The 15,933-nt window shown below is 40.5% G+C and overlaps 1 protein-coding gene across 27 annotated transcripts in view; it reads right to left on the bottom strand.

Annotated features, from left to right (window-relative positions):
• The window catches only part of nrxn3a (neurexin 3a), a 1,776,465-nt gene that overhangs the window by 1,299,197 nt on the left and 461,335 nt on the right, over positions 1-15,933 (bottom strand). For all 27 annotated transcript variants that reach the window (XR_007957567.1, XR_007957568.1, XR_007957570.1 and 24 more), the window contains one exon: positions 345-646. Coding sequence is in view for 20 of the 27 variants with exons in the window: in XM_052030991.1 (XP_051886951.1) it covers positions 345-646 (302 nt within the window). In the remaining 7 variants the exon portion in view is untranslated. The remainder of the gene's footprint in view (positions 1-344; positions 647-15,933) is intronic.

Genomic DNA, 15,933 nt, shown 5'->3' with positions numbered 1-15,933 from the left:
TGCATCACGGAATACTGATAAGGAGAACAAGATCGAAAACCTCAACAGAACCAAGGGAACCAGAAATTAAATGAATAAAAGCGATCAAGCTTTTCAAAGATAGGACACTGAACAAACTAAACTGAGAATGAAGAAAAGTAAAGAAAATAGGCTTTAAGGATTGTAAAGTAAATCATTAGCAAAGTTTTTTTTTCTCTCGAGGGAGGAGGAAAGGTAAGGGGAAAGGATACATAGATCGGTTTGATTGACCTGTGTTGTTTTACGTGAACATGAGCACTTCATTTTATCTCTCCCCATCCTGCCTGATTTTTTTTTAGCAGCTTAACATGCGGCTCCACCATTACCTGTCGCAGATTGCGTGTCACTTTGACATCGTGCCAGGCGTTGTCATTGAACTTCCCATTTACTGGTTCAACCAACGCCTCAAAAGCACCAGATCCCAGGTTAATGACTAGTGAAACTGCTCCGTCTTTCAGCGCTAGGTTTACATAGTCAGCTGACTTCCCTGTGTGCAGGATCAGTCCGTTCCGCTGCCAGGTCCTGAAGGACAAGGTGATCTCATCGCTGCTGCTCTGGATGGGGTTCTGCGACAGGTCGTAACAGAAGTATTCAGATCCTCGGAATGTTGCAGAGTTGTCTTCCCTGGCTGCGTGGATCATGAAAGAGAAAAGGAAAAATAAAATTATTCTTATTTGGAAAGATTAACTTTTAAAAAATACTGCAATCTTTACACAACAAACATGATGCCAAAGCCAAAATATTACTGTCTTATTTGCCGTTAGTACAACACACTGCACACAAAGTTGACCTTGGGAATATTTGGTCAGAAATAAAGGTAGGAAACATTTCTTGGCTCAAAGAATTACCATTTCTTTATTTATATTTTGCCTTCCTTCATCCCCAGCTCCTGCAAGGGTGAATTTCTGATTACTAAGGTGAAGAATGACAATTGTAAAAACTGGATTTCTGCTCATCTCTTGTCATCATTGAGCATTCCTAGGTTTTATACTGGATGGATTACAAGGAGAGGAAATCCACTTTAACTATCCTGCTGCAGCATTCAAAATCAAACAGAGGATACCAAGTGCAGGTGTATGAATGCCAGACGTTACCTCCAAGTTGCACATCATCCTGCCTGGGATATTTATCAGCATTTCTTCAATGTGGCTTCAACTCAGGGCCAACCAGCTTAGAACAATGAATGTCAGCCTTGCCGGTAATCAAACTGGCCCACAGTTTAGTTTTTAAACACACCTCAGCATAAGATTTCTATTTTCTTTGACATTCATCATTTACAATTTCCAGTTTGGTTCAAAATTATGCTGAATGGGGATTTATTCTGTGATGGACAGTCAGAAGCCAGATTGAGAACACCAAAACAAACTTCAAACAAGATCCTTCCAATCAGAAGGAACAAATCTTGAGAGCAAACCATTATATTGCAATCCTTGGATATAGGGAAGAATATAGTGTTGGTCATGGAAGGCAGCCAGCATCCAAACCCCACCCTGACAAACTGTTAACAAATCCAGTGTCTCGTTGGTTTAAGACTTACAATGGACAAAATTACTATGTAAGCTCCTACTATGCAAGGGAACACTACAGACCGCCTCTTGCCCTACCATGACTTGTCTCTGATTGTGTCTTATTTTGCACTATTATCTTGTTTTTGCATTGCCTTTTTTTCTCTCTTCACCGCATAATTTATGTGTTATTTGTATTCTGTGTGTTGTCTGTACGTAAGTGCCTGCGATGCTGCTGCAAGTTTTTCCACTGTACCTGTACCTCACTGTACTTGTGCACATGACAATAAACTCAAATCGACTTGACATTACTATTGCACTCCTCCATTCATGCCCTTTAGTCTTCTGTCAATCAGACATTCCTGTATGTCCAGAGGTTTTGGGTGATTACCAAAATATTAACCATGGATTGGCAATAGAAGTGGCCATACAGCAAATTCCTGTGTCTCAGGGATGTATTAAAACATACACTAGAATTCATATATTTGTAAAGAAGTAACTCATTACTTGGCACTAGATTTCCAACCTTATTATTTGTTGTGAGTGTTGAGCCTTCCCAAGTTTTACACAGGAGAGATTATATGGAGATGGAAATGTCTTTAAACACCCTGCAGCGTCATCCAAATTCCCCAAGGAAAAAAGATCAGCTTCTTTGTGTGGTCTTTATGAACGTGATGCAGTAGGTTCATGCCACTTGCACTCTAGATATTCATCAACCCTTGCTTCATTACTTAAGCTTCTCTAATCAGAAGGGAAGTCAGGCTGATAAGCACTTCAGTTCATCCATACTGGTGTCATGGACATAATCTGCTCCCCCCCCCTCCATTAATTACACATTGATATACCAATCAGGCCTCGGCAGATATATGGCTCCAGACGTCAAGCCAAAAACCATTTTCTATGTGGTGGTTCCAATGGACCACATGGGCATGTACATGTGTGAGAGTGCTGAAGCATGCACTTGTGTGATAAATATTTATATACACTTAAGCAGATGTGCATGAGTGCCTGTGCACTTGTCTATGTATTTGTGAGTGTACAAGTGCACTAAAAGTCATCAATGGTGGGTGGAAAACCCCATGAATCCAGCAAATTTGCATGTTCATAGCCTGTTAAGGCAGTTTGGGAATCCCTGGAGATCCTGGGCATCATGGTGAGATCACAGATCGTAGTTCCTCTGCTGTTCCTGAATATTGAGACCTCTGCAAGCACAATGGAAATGAAAAATAAATGCCCTAACCAGAGGCTACAATATGGTATTTTAATATGTTTCCGCACTGATAGTTCTGAATCCACAAAGGTAGTTCTTATTTCTCTGTTCATTCATATTTAATGTCAGAGAGGCAAATAAAAGATTCCTGGATAACGTTGATCCTCCTGTGACAAACCAATCAGTTCCATATATCATTAAAACCACCAAAAAATAGTTAGACTCTTACTGACAAACTTTATATTGGGTCGATGTGTTCTGATCTTTCACTGGCAGCTCAAAAAGGAAAGCACCAGGTGGTCTGTGCATTTCTGTGCGTGTGCATTACAGTGCTGAAGTCAAGAATGCACCGGAGGCAAAATGCTGGGGATCTAACCCGTAGCACTGCCTCTGATCTCTGCACCGTCCAGGGTTGAACTCACTATGCTGAGCCCAAGCAGATACACCTCGTGTCCAGCCCCACAGTTTTACACAGACCAGACCAGATGTAGTATGGTTGCATTCATTTGAAAGGGGACTTCAAACTGGATAGAAAAGGCAACTGTGAAATAGAAACAGAAAATGTTGAAAACACTCAGCAGGTCAGGCAGCATCTCAGAAAAGAGAAACAGGATTAATGTTTCAAGTAGTAGACCCTTCACCATCAGCTCTAACGAAAGATCTTCAACCCGAAGTGTTAACTCTGTTTCTGTTTCCACAGATGTCTGATTTTGAGCATTTCCAGTTTTTATTTCAGTTTTCCAGCATCAGAATTTTTTTTGATTTTCATCTTCTCAGAAAAAGGAATTTTGTTTCTGAATTAACGTTAATGTTCTGATTAGTTTATCAGTTACATGCTTTTACGTAGATTTGTTTTTCCCAATTTTTTTTTGTTTCTCAAATTATTTAAATCTGTTTCAACTGATTTTAAATGTCTTTGATTATCAGAGACATTTAGAAATACATTAAAAAGAATTTTGATTGCATGAACTGTCAAGAATCCATCAGGAAGGTTTGGTTTAGGGCTTCAGGATTCACTGCCTGAGGCTTCGTAGCCACTTGTGGCCCATTCTACTTTAAGGCACAGTAACCAGAGCAAGACCCGAAACTCAAATGGAACTCCAATGTTGCAAATGATTAGTGCATAAGGGGCTGACTGTTCAAGCACAATCTAACCCACTATTTGAAACAAAGCAATGGCTTATAAATTATAGAAAGAGTTTCTTTTTAAGTTCAACTTTAACGCCATGTAAATAAAAGTTCCTCTGCCTGTGGAATAGAAAATGTTAAGAATGTGAATAAATAAATCTAATGAGCTGAGGATGCTTTGGAATAAGATGGGAGTTGTTGCTGTTACGTTAATTCCCCCAAAATTTAAGACCTTTTCCTATATCTGAAACTTCTTTAAAATTAACGGTACAGGAGCTTCTTTCATTTTATTCCATCAATAAAATTAGTCAGTCACACAGAGTCACGTTTGCTTCTGCACTGTGCTCAAAGACCAGTGTAATCCCCTTCTACTTATATTCATCATTCCATACAACTTCGACTGGGAACATTTGTTATTGCCTGAATTTTGAAACAGGGGCACTCTCTTTCTATCATCACTGTGGAGCTATGTCAACAGGGTTATAAAAGAAAAGCTTGGAACTGTATAGTAACTTGCTTATACTTTAGTGTCTTCCAAAGTGTGGTAATGCCAATGAAGTACTTACAAAGAGTTTGATCTGATGCAGTGTAATCCATGCATATTGAGCTCCCACAGGTGGCAATATGATAATGAATGAATAATCCATTGTGTTAGCAAAGGTGAGGGGGATATTGGCCAAAATACTAGAAATAATCGTTCTGCTCTTCTTCAAAGTAATGCCATAGGATTATTTATAGTCACTTGAGAGAGCAGATGGGGTCAGGTCATTAACCAGAAACATCATACATCTTTCTCTCTCCACAGATGCTGCTTGTCCTGCTGAATATTTTCAGCATTTTCTGTTTTTATATTGGACCAGGCGTGACGTGATTCAACATAATACCTGAAAGACAGTGCCTTCTTAACACCATAAGACATAGGAGCAGAATTAGGCCATTCACTCCATCGAGTCTGCTCGGCCATTCGATCATGGCTGACTTATTTTTCCCTCTCAACCCCATTCTCCAGCCTTCTCCCTGTAACCTTTGATGCCCTCACTAATCAAGAACCTATCAATCTCCACTTTAAGTATACCCAATAACTTGGCCTCCACATATTAACCCTTTCATCCCTGGGATAGTTCTCGCAAACCTCCTCTGGACCCTCTCCAATGCCAGCACATCCTTCCTTAGATATGGGTCCCAAAACTGCTCACAATACTCCATTAAGGAGCGTGAAATATACAACTCCCTTGTTCTTTTTGAAAATAGCATCATGGGATTTTAAGGCAAAAGCAAAACAGTGCAGATGTTGTGAATCTGAAATAAAGAGAGAATAGTATCTGAGAAGAGAGAAACTGAGTTAACCGAGTAATGCTTCTGATGAAAGCTCATTTATCTGTAATGTTTACTTTGACATTCAGCCAAGAGGACAGTCAATTTTCCATCACTTGTGGAAGATTGACCACCAGCAGCACTGGATGGCCTTGGGACCGCACTGGAATGTTAGTCAAGACTCTTGTGTTCAAATTTCCAGGATAGGGACCTGAGTCTAAAGCTTCAGAGATAAGAGTTCCACCAACCCTGAACGTCAGCTGATACAATCAGATAAAAGGCAAGGTGAAACAAGATACAAGGAGTCTCCTGTGGAGCACAGGAACTTGCGTTGACTTGTTAGGCCAAATAAATTGTTTCTGTGCTGCCAATAGTATGATAATAAACCCAATACCACTGAAATAGTTCAGCAGGATATACCCTGCATTTAAATCAGATGTTTTAAAGTTTAACAAAAAACAGAAGAGGGCAGGCACGAGGGTAGGAAGAGCGCAGCGGTTAGCGTAATGCTATTACAGCACCAGTGACTGGGGTTAAATTCCAGCCACTGTCTGTAAGGAGTATGTACATTCTGCCCATGGGTTTCCTCCAGGTGCTCTGGTTTCCTCCCATATTCCAAAGACGTACGGGTTAGGAGGTTGTGGGCATGCTATGTTGGCGCCAGAAGTGTGGTGACACTTGCGGGCTGCCCCCAGAACACATGGTGCAAAGGACACACTTCAATGTGTGTTTCAATGTACATGTGACTAATAAATATATCTTATCTTTATTGCAATAGTGGAAACTGAATGAAAACGTAAAACCAAAGCACTATCAGAAACAAAAACGGAAACGCATGATAGGATATAAATTTGTAAGAGAAAAATAAATTCCTTAATGCCTGTGTACAATTCTGCAGGCTATAAATTGTCAGGTGGCTTAAATTGTTACAAAGCCCTGCTTGCTATTGTCTTTATTTAATATGTGACCACCACATTGCTCGATCCTGTCAAAAACACAAATCAGGATTAGGATGTGCACCACAGTGTCTTTTTAATGTCATTTTCATCCTGTAACTAGCTGATCAGAAATATCAAATGTTTCATTTTGGACAATTTTTTAATCTTAAAGAGAGCAATAGAGGCAAGTTGTCAGTTTGTATGTGTGCAGAGACTTTCATTCCTCTACAGTTAATAAAGTAAACTGGAGGCTGTATTTAAAGCATAACATTATATTCTACAAATCTCCCAAGGCAAATTCTCTGTCAATATGAACTGTAGGTTTTAATGTCAGTCTTTTCTTCAGAGTAACCATACACATTACACAGTGTAATAATATTCTACTAAATAATGAAATACCTGGTAAAAACAAATCTGGTTTACTTATACCTTTGGCGAAATGTGTTATTTTTCATATATTCACAAAAATCATACAATCGACCACACGACCCATGATGTTGTGCTGACATATTGAAAGGATTGCCCATTTTAATTCCGCACCCAAGCTTCTTCCCCATAACCATGTAAGTTAGTTTGAATATTGAATACACAATTTCGGAACATTAATACAAATGGAGAGAGGAGAAATGGGTTAAAAATCCTATATCTGAATGCACGGAGTGTCAGGAATAAGGTAGGTGAGCTTGAAGCTCGGATACGAATGGGTAAGTATTATGTTGTTGGGATAATGGAGACATGGCTGCAGGGAGATCAGACCTGGGAAATGAATTTTCAAGGGTATACATGCTATCATAAGGACAGAAAGGTGGGCAGAGGGGGTGGGGTGGCCCTGTTGGTGAGGAATGAGATTCAGTCCCTTGCAAGGGGGGACATTGAATCAGGAGAAGTAGAGTCAGTGTGGATAGAACTGAGGAACTGTAAGGGCAAAAAGACCCTAATGGGTGTTATCTACAGGCCTCCGAACGGTGGCATGGATATTGGGTGCAAGCTGAATAGTGAGTTAATGTTGGCATGTGGCAAGGGTAATGTCACAGTAGTTATGGGGGATTTCAATATGCAAGTGGACTGGGAAAATCTGGCTGGTACTGGACCCCAGGAAAGGGAGTTTATAGAGTGCCTCCGGGATGCATTCTTGGAGCAGCTGGTACGAGAGCCGACCAGGGAGAGGGCTATTCTGGATTTAGTGCTGTGTAATGAGCAGGATTTGATAAGAGAACTTGAAGTAAAGGAGCCATTGGGAGGTAGTGACCATAACATGATAAGTTTTTATCTGCAATTGGAGAAAGAAAAGGGCAAATCAGAAGGGTCAATTTTGCAGTTGAACAAAGGAGACTATGGAGCCATGAGGGAGGAGCTGGCTACAGTTGACTGGGCGGGCATCCTAGCAGAATTGTCAGTGGAACAGCAATGGCAGGTATTCTTGGGAATAATGCACAAGGTGCAGGATCAGTTTATTCCCCAGAGAAGGAAAGACTCAAAGAGGGGAAAGGGGCCACCGTGGCTGACAAAGGAAGCCAGAAATAGCATTGTGTTAAAAAGGAAGAAGTATGGCAGAGCCAAGCTGAGTGGGAAGATAGAAGATTGGGAAATTTTTAAGGTGCAGCAGAATTTAACTAAAAAGGTAATTCGGGAAGAAAAAATGAGGTACGAAGGCAAGCTAGCCAGGAATATTAAGGAGGATAGCAAAAGCTTTTTTAGGTATGTGAGGGGAAAGAAGTTAGTTAGGAACAATGTTGGGCCCTTGAAGACAGAATCGGGTGAAATTATTACAGGAAACAGGGAGATGGCAGTCGAATTTAATAAGTACTTTGGATCTGTCTTCAGGGGGGAAGACGTAAGAAATCTCCCAGAGGTAAGGATGGACAAAAGGCAGAGGGTGACAGAGGAACTGAAGTGGATTGACATTAGGAAAGAAATGGTGATGGGTAGACTAATGGGGCTGAAGACTGACAAATCCCCAGGTCCAGATGGTCTGCATCCCAGGGTACTAAAGGAGGTGGCTCTAGAAATTGTGGATGCATTGGTGATCATTTTCCGATGTTCCTTAGATTCGGGGTCAGTTCCTGAGGATTGGAGAATGGCTAATGTTATCCCACTTTTTAAGAAAGGAGGGAGGGGAACTATCGTCCAGTTAGCCTAACATCTGTGGTGGGGAAGATGCTAGAGTCCATTATTAAGGATGAAATAGCAGCATATTTGGATAGCAATGACAGGATTGGGTCGAGTCAACATGGATTTACCAAGGGCAAATCATGCTTGACTAATCTACTGGAGTTTTTTGAGGATGTAACCAGGAAAATAGACGAGGGAGATTCAGTGGATGTTGTATACCTCGACTTTCAGAAGGCATTTGATAAAGTGCCGCACAGGAGATTGGTGGGTAAAATTAGGGCTCATGGAATTGGGGGGCGGGTATTAACATGGTTAGAAAACTGGTTGGTGGATAGGAAACAAAGGGTAGGGGCGAATGGATGTTTCTCAGAATGGCAGGCCGTGACTAGTGGGGTGCCACAGGGCTCGGTGCTGGGACCGCAGCTGTTTACGATCTATGTTGATGATTTAGATGAAGGCATTGTGAATAACATTAGCGAGTTTGCTGATGATACAAAGTTGGGTGGCAGTGCGACATGTGTAGAGGAAGTTAGGAGAATTCAAGGTGATTTGGATAGGTTGGGTAAGTGGGCAGATACTTGGCAGATGAAGTTTAATGTGGATAAGTGTGAGGTTATCCACTTTGGGAGCAGGAACAGGAAGGCGGATTATTATCTGACTGGTGTGGAGTTAGGTAAGGGGGAAATACAAAGGGATCTAGGAGTCCTTGTTCATCAGTCACTGAAAGTGAATGAGCAAGTGCAGCAGGCAGCGATGAAGGCTAATGGAATGTTGGCCTGTATTACAAGGGGAATTGAGTACAAAAGCAAAGAGATTCTTTTGTATTTGTACAGGGCTCTGGTGAGACCACTCCTGGAGTATTGCGTACAGTTTTGGTCTCCAGGGTTAAGGAAGGATATCCTGGCTATAGAGGGCGTGCAGCGTAGGTTTACGAGGTTAATTCCGGGGATTTCGGGACTGTCTTATGCTGAGAAGTTGGAGAGACTGGGATTGTACACGCTGGAATTGTGAAGCTTGAGAGGGGATCTGATTGAAACATACAGGATTATTAAGGGATTGGACAAGATAGAGACAGGAAATATGTTCCAGATGTTGGCAAAGTCCAGGACCAGGGGGCATGATTTAAGAATAAGGGCTAGGCCATTTAGGACACAGGTGAGGAAAAACTTCTTCTCCCAGAGGGTTGTGAATTTGTAGAATGCACTGCCTCAGAGGGCAGTGGAGGCCAATTCTCTGGGTGCTTTTAAGAAGGAGCTAGATAGGTTTCTTATAGATTGGGGAATCAAGGGATATGGGGACAAGGCAGGAACAGGATATTGATTGTTGAGGATCAGCCATGATCTCAAAATGGCGGTGCAGACTTGAAGGGCCAAATGGTCTACTTCTGCTCCTATTGTCTATTGTCTATTTCCAATGTCAAATTATCTTTTGCCCGTGTCAATATAGTTTATGATCTTTACTCTTATGGGCATTGATTTTCAGATCATTACAACCCTAGTATGGAAAAGTTCTCTTCATTTCCCCTCAGCTTCCATCCCAGTTGCTTGGATAAACATTTATTCCCTACTTTCCATTTCAAACAGCCTGAACTTTCAATAACTTTATGATGGTCTTGCTCTGTGGAGAACAATCCAACCACTCCCTATAAATCAAGTTCTCCATCTGAGCAAAACTCCTCTGATACCTCCTTGACAACCTTCCTCAAGTGTTGTTCCCAGGCTGACATATAATATTTGAGTTAAAGCATAATGACTTATTTGTAAAGGTTTATCATGACCAATGCCCCTATTTGCAAACCCAGTTATTGCATTCATAGTTTTAACTGTTTAACAAAGTATCCTGTGATCTTTAAAGATTTGTGAAAATATACTTTCAAATTCCCTTCTCTTGCAGTCCATCCCCTCAAAATTATACCATTATGATTATATTACATGTCCATAATTTTCATCCCAATGCATATCACTTCAAACTTGCCCATATTAAATTGCTTCTGCCATGCATCTTGAGCAAGGTCACAGATCAATGATTTCTCACTGACCAGTGTCACAGGATATAGGAGCTACAAAGTGTACAATGGTCAGTCTATGCCCTCCTAAACGTTGCCACTATCTTTCAGGTTTTGTAGCTTCTGCAAACTTTGCAATTAGAATCCAAGTCGTAAAGCACAGACACAGACCCTTCAGCTCACTATGTCTATGCAGCCCTTTGTACTAATCAAGATTAATTGCATTTACTCATATTAGGCCCCTCAGCCTAAATCCAGGTGAGATATACATTACAAGAAGAGCAACTACCATTATTCATTGTATTTTTCCTCTAATTAGGAAATATAGGAATACGAGAACAGAGAAATACAGCATTTAATTGAGAGAACATTACATAGATCCTTGAGGGACATGACAAATCACTTCCTACCAAAACTTACTTGTCCTACTCTCTATTACCCACCATTTAGCCATTTTCCCTATGACGATAAACAGCTGGCCTTCAAGTTCATGAGCTCCACCTTCAGCTTACAATCCCTGATGAAGAAATGCCTCCTACAGGTTGAAATATATAGGATACATCAGCTTTCCCAAGTCCATTATTTTAACCACCTCTTCAAAAGGTCAATTCTATTAACCATGGCCTATCCTTTAACAAATCTAGGCTGGCTCTCCCTGATCAACTGAACATTTTCAAGGTACTCAGTCACTCTATAGACCATTAAACTTTGTATCAGCAGATGTAAAGCTAAATGTCTATAAGTTTTTGGTATTGGTATTGGTTTGGTATTGGTATTGGTTTATCATTGTCACTTGTACCAAGGTACAGTGAAAAGCTTGTCTTACAAACCGATCATACAGGCCAATTCATTACACAGTGCAGTTACATTGAGTTGGTACAGAGTGCATTGATGTAGTACAGGTAAAAACAATAACAGTACAGAGTAAAGTGTCACAGCTGCAGAGAAAGTGCAGTGCAATAAGGCGCAAGGTCACAACAAGATAGATCGTGAGGTCATAGTCCATCTCATCGTATAAGGGAACCGTTCAATAGTCCTATCACAGTGGGGTAGAAGCTGTCCTTAAGTCTGGTGGTACCTGCCTTCAGGCTCCTGTATCTTCTATCCAATGGAAGAGGAGAGAAGAGAGAATGTCCCGGGTGGGTGGGGTCTTTGATTATGCTGGCTGCTATACCAAGACAACGAGAGGTAAAGACAGAGTCCAAGGAGGGGAGACTGGTGTCTGTGATACGCTGGGCTGTGTCGACAACTCTCTGCAGCTTCTTGCGGTCCTGGGCAGAGCGGTTGCCACACCAAGCTGTGATACATCCAGATAGGATGCTTTCTATGGTGCATCGGTAAAAGTTGGTGAGAGTCAAAGCTTTCCCAATCTCACCTTTCTTAAATAGCAAAAGACACACAGCTTTCCAATCTAATAGAATGGTTCTGAACTACAAGAATTTTGGTAAATTTTGGTTAAAAGATCTGCAATTTTCTCACCAACTTTTTTCAAAATCCTTGAATGGAAATTACCTGACACTGGGAATTTGTCACAGCTTAATATCTCAGAAATCAGAACCAGGTTGATCACCGACTTATATGTCATGAAATTTGTTGTTTTGCAGCAACAGTACAGTGCAAAGACATAACATTACTAAAAGTTACAAAATAAATAAATAGTTCAAATAAAAAGGAATAACGAGGTAGTGTTCATGGACCATTCAGAAATCTGATGGCGGAAGGGAAGAAGCTGTTCCTGAATTGTTGAGTGCAGGTCTTCGGGCTCCCCCTTGATGGTAGTAATGAGAAGAGGGCATGTCCCAGATGGTAAGGGTCCTTAGTGAATGATGCCACCTTCAAGGCACCTCTTAAAGATGTCCTTGATGGTGGGGAGTCTTGTGCCCGTGATGGAGCTGGCCGAATCTACAACCCTCTACACCTTATTTTTTCCATTGTTATTATGTTAGATTTCAATTTCAGTGAGTCTTCATAATTATTAGTTTCCATGTGGTGTCCAGCAGGTAAACACTTCCTCTGATTGTTGACTGATTTGTTTTAAATTTTCATTTACAATATCATCATTGCAAGTTTAAGGAGCCCATGGTGGTCTTAACTGCACTCTCATATCACTGTAAAGATATTTTGTATTGATTTTAATATACTTTGAAGATTATTTTCACACTCTTTAAATTTTTTATTGGTTTTAATCATCTTATATGATCATTCCATGTTGCCAGGATGCATGAAAGTTTTTTTTATTCAATTCTGTTTAAACTTAAGATATAGACACATTCTCAGGGAGAGCCTGGTAACTTTAGCCCCTGCCTTTCTAAGTGACCATTAATACTCTTCCTCAGAATTTTTTCCAGTACCTTCTCTACCACTGATGTTAGGCCCACAGGTCTAATCAGAGAGAGCCAACATAGCTTTGTCAGGCACAGATCGTGTCTGACCAATTTGATTGAATTCTTTGAACTGGTAACAAAGTGTATCCTTGACATGAGCTCATCTGGAAATCTCAATCTATTTGAAAGTTGAAGCCCCTAGTAAAAGTCACTCAGCCATTCAAACTTCCACTTCTCATGATCCACTGCGCCAGAAGGTTCAGCTCCTGCCAAACTTGCTGGCATTTACCCTCCTTTCACTTAGAAAGTGACTACATCAGTAAATGAAAATAAAAAAAAACAGATGCTGAAAATCTGAAAAATAAACAGATAATGTTATAAACACTCAGCAGGGTGGGCAGCATTTATGGAAAGAGAAACAGTTAATGTTTCATGTCAAATAACCTTCATCAAGTCTTTGTGCTGATACGTTAACTGTTTTTATTTCCACAGGCGCTGCCTGACCTGCTGAGTGTTTCCAGCCTTTTCTGTTTTTAATTTGTAAAAAATCTTGGAGTTATCAGCTTGATTGTGCAAGGTCCAAAACTATTGGCAGCACAGGGCTGACATTCTGCCTCACTGTCTCGTATCCTTCCATCAATTATCAGATCTACCAACTCTACTGCCTTCTCTGCATTTCCACATAACCCCGATAATTTGACCTTTTCAAGTATTTCTTGAGCTCCTGTTTGAATTTGCTTCCAGTGCTCTTTCAGGCAATGCATTCTAGCTTAATGAGCAAAAATATTTTCATACCGCCTGATGCTTCTGATTTTAAAGCTGGGTCTTCTGACTGCAAACAGTGTTTCCTTACCTACTGCACCTAAAGCCCCTCAGCATTTCTAACACCTTCATTCAGTCTCAGTTCTAGTCCATGGAATCATGAAGGAAGAGTGTTTGGGATGGAAGTAGAGATGATTGAGAGCTCCAGGCCCTTCAAGAGGAGGAAATCATAACTGTGGAGGCAACTGGGAAAGTGGACGTATCGGGAAGGAAGGAATGGTCAGGAAGGTGTGGACACGTCTGGAGTTCAGGAAGTGGGGGTTCAGAGCATTGTGGTCAGGAATAAAAAAGGGAGAATTAGCAAGAGGGGAGAGTGATAAGTTCGGTGGGTCAACTGGGAGGGATGGTACAATTGGAAAGGCAAAGCAATCACGGGGGAATTGGGAAAAACAGGGGTGATCCCAAAGGAGAAGTAATAGAGGGACAAGAAGGAGGGGACAATTGGGAAGGAGGGGCAAACGGAAGGAAGAGGAGTGATCTGCAAGCTGCACTCATTCTAAAACTGGGATAAACATCTCCTTAAACATCAGAAAGTTTGGAATTGGTTTATTATTGGAATTGGTTCACTTCATAATAGTTCAAGTTTACTGATGAGAGAATTGAAAAACACCTACAGAATGCAGACTATGTAACCTGCGTGTAAGGAGCACACACTTTAAAGAGCGTACATAAGATCAACATCATGAAATCCATGCTACAGGTACATCAGGAAGAAAGTAACAAGGGTAACAGGGAGTGCGCACAGAGTGCATGGCCTTTCAAAGCTTAGCATTTGATACATTTTCACATGCAATTGCCGAAAAAAATTCTCTTCCAAATGCTGTCTGACTAGCCGTGCCTTTTCCTTCAACTCTTCCTGAATGAAGTCACTTTATTGTTCAGACCTTTTCTACAGTCACTGGAAGGTTGTTTAAACAAATAATAATCGGTTGAAAAAAAGCAAAGGAGCTGAAGACAAGCAATTTGTGCTAAATGTCATCAAAATATCAAAGAGTGATTCACGATGCAGCATGAAAGCAGAGAGAAATGCAAGCTGGAGGAGGCACAATTAAAAAGTGAAAAAACAAATCATTCCTGCAGCATCGCTTTGTAAAAAAGGTATTTTCCCTTCATTTAGACAGCTTCCAACCTCTACTGTGTATTACTTCCCAAGTTGAAAAACAAAAAAAAAACAAAACATTTCTAAATACTTGTGAACACTTTTTAAAAAATGGACATTACCAAGCCATTAGAATTTTTTTTACAATCCTTGGGAATACTTGAGAGTGGTTTTAACCTAATAACCTATTGAAATCCTGTTCAAATTATCAAACTCTTGTCACCGTTCTCTTCTGCTAACATAGAGGGGAGAACATTAATTGCACTTCCACTGACCTGGTGTATAAATCTCCAGCAAACTGAAATGTTCATGTAGGGCAACTGGGTCAAATTCTTCATCCTGCACCAAGCTTCGGGAAGAGACCAGGGTCAGAGACCAAACTGCACAACAACTGAGGGATTTCCAGGCTTCCATACACCATTATGAAGATTCCAAAGTTAGGGTAGGATACAGAGGGTAATGACAGCAAATGAAGACACGTTGCCTTACAAAATTCAGGCCACTGCACTGACTATTTCAGCCTTAGGTCGGGAAAGGAAGTAGCTGTTGAGGCAATGAAGATGATAGGCTGAGAGATGCTGGGGGATAAAATTGTGAATCGTTCTTTAAGGACTATTAAGCTCTTTCATTAGTTTGACGAGATCTCACAAGAGCATATTTGTTAATCCATCATGTAATAAAACTTCTTAATGTGGTGTTTCTTAAGGAAAACATGATAAACTAACACTTTAATAAATTAAATCAACATAAATTTTATTACAAAATTTAATGTGCCCAGAGAATAAACCTTTACGACAGTCTGACCATAAAACTGTCTAGTCTGTCCATGATATTTATCTAAACATTTGTTTTTCAATTTTATGTTGAGATTATTCATTACTTAATCACATGTGAACATCTAAGATGCAACACATCAAGCTGTAAATCAGATCTTAGTATGCACTGAAGGCTGGATAGACGTCAGGGAGTTGCATTAGCATTTCTTTTATTCTACAACAAGGAAGAGGCCTTTCTGTTCATTTTGTTTGTGCATCTTCTCTCAGGGAGGGCTTGTTTTGACAAAGATCTACACAAGGTTTATTCATTTACCTTCTCTACTGATGCAGTCCAACTTGCTGAGCCTACTGGCACTTCCCCAGCTTTTGGAAGAAGAACATTTGAACAGCATTCAGCAATTTAGCTCCTCAAGCTACCATCTGGTGAATTTATAGTTGATCTGTGAAGGAATTCTACTTATCTATCTTTCCCCCCTCAAACTCCGAATACCCAAAGATAAGAAAAATCTATCAGTACTAAATTTAAAATTGAAATAAATGACCTTGTTTTGATTTGATGAAGGATTCCAATTTCCTACCACCCTCTATGTTTTCTACTAATCTTGCTCGAAGGCCTGGCTCTAGGTTTTAGATGACAGCTCTTAGTTCCAGACTTCCCTACCAGTGTGGATAGTACCTGTCC

The sequence above is a fragment of the Pristis pectinata genome, chromosome 1 (genome assembly GCF_009764475.1).
Source record: "Pristis pectinata isolate sPriPec2 chromosome 1, sPriPec2.1.pri, whole genome shotgun sequence".
NCBI classification, from domain to species: domain Eukaryota; kingdom Metazoa; phylum Chordata; class Chondrichthyes; order Rhinopristiformes; family Pristidae; genus Pristis; species Pristis pectinata.
This window is presented reverse-complemented; position numbering and strand designations above follow the sequence as displayed.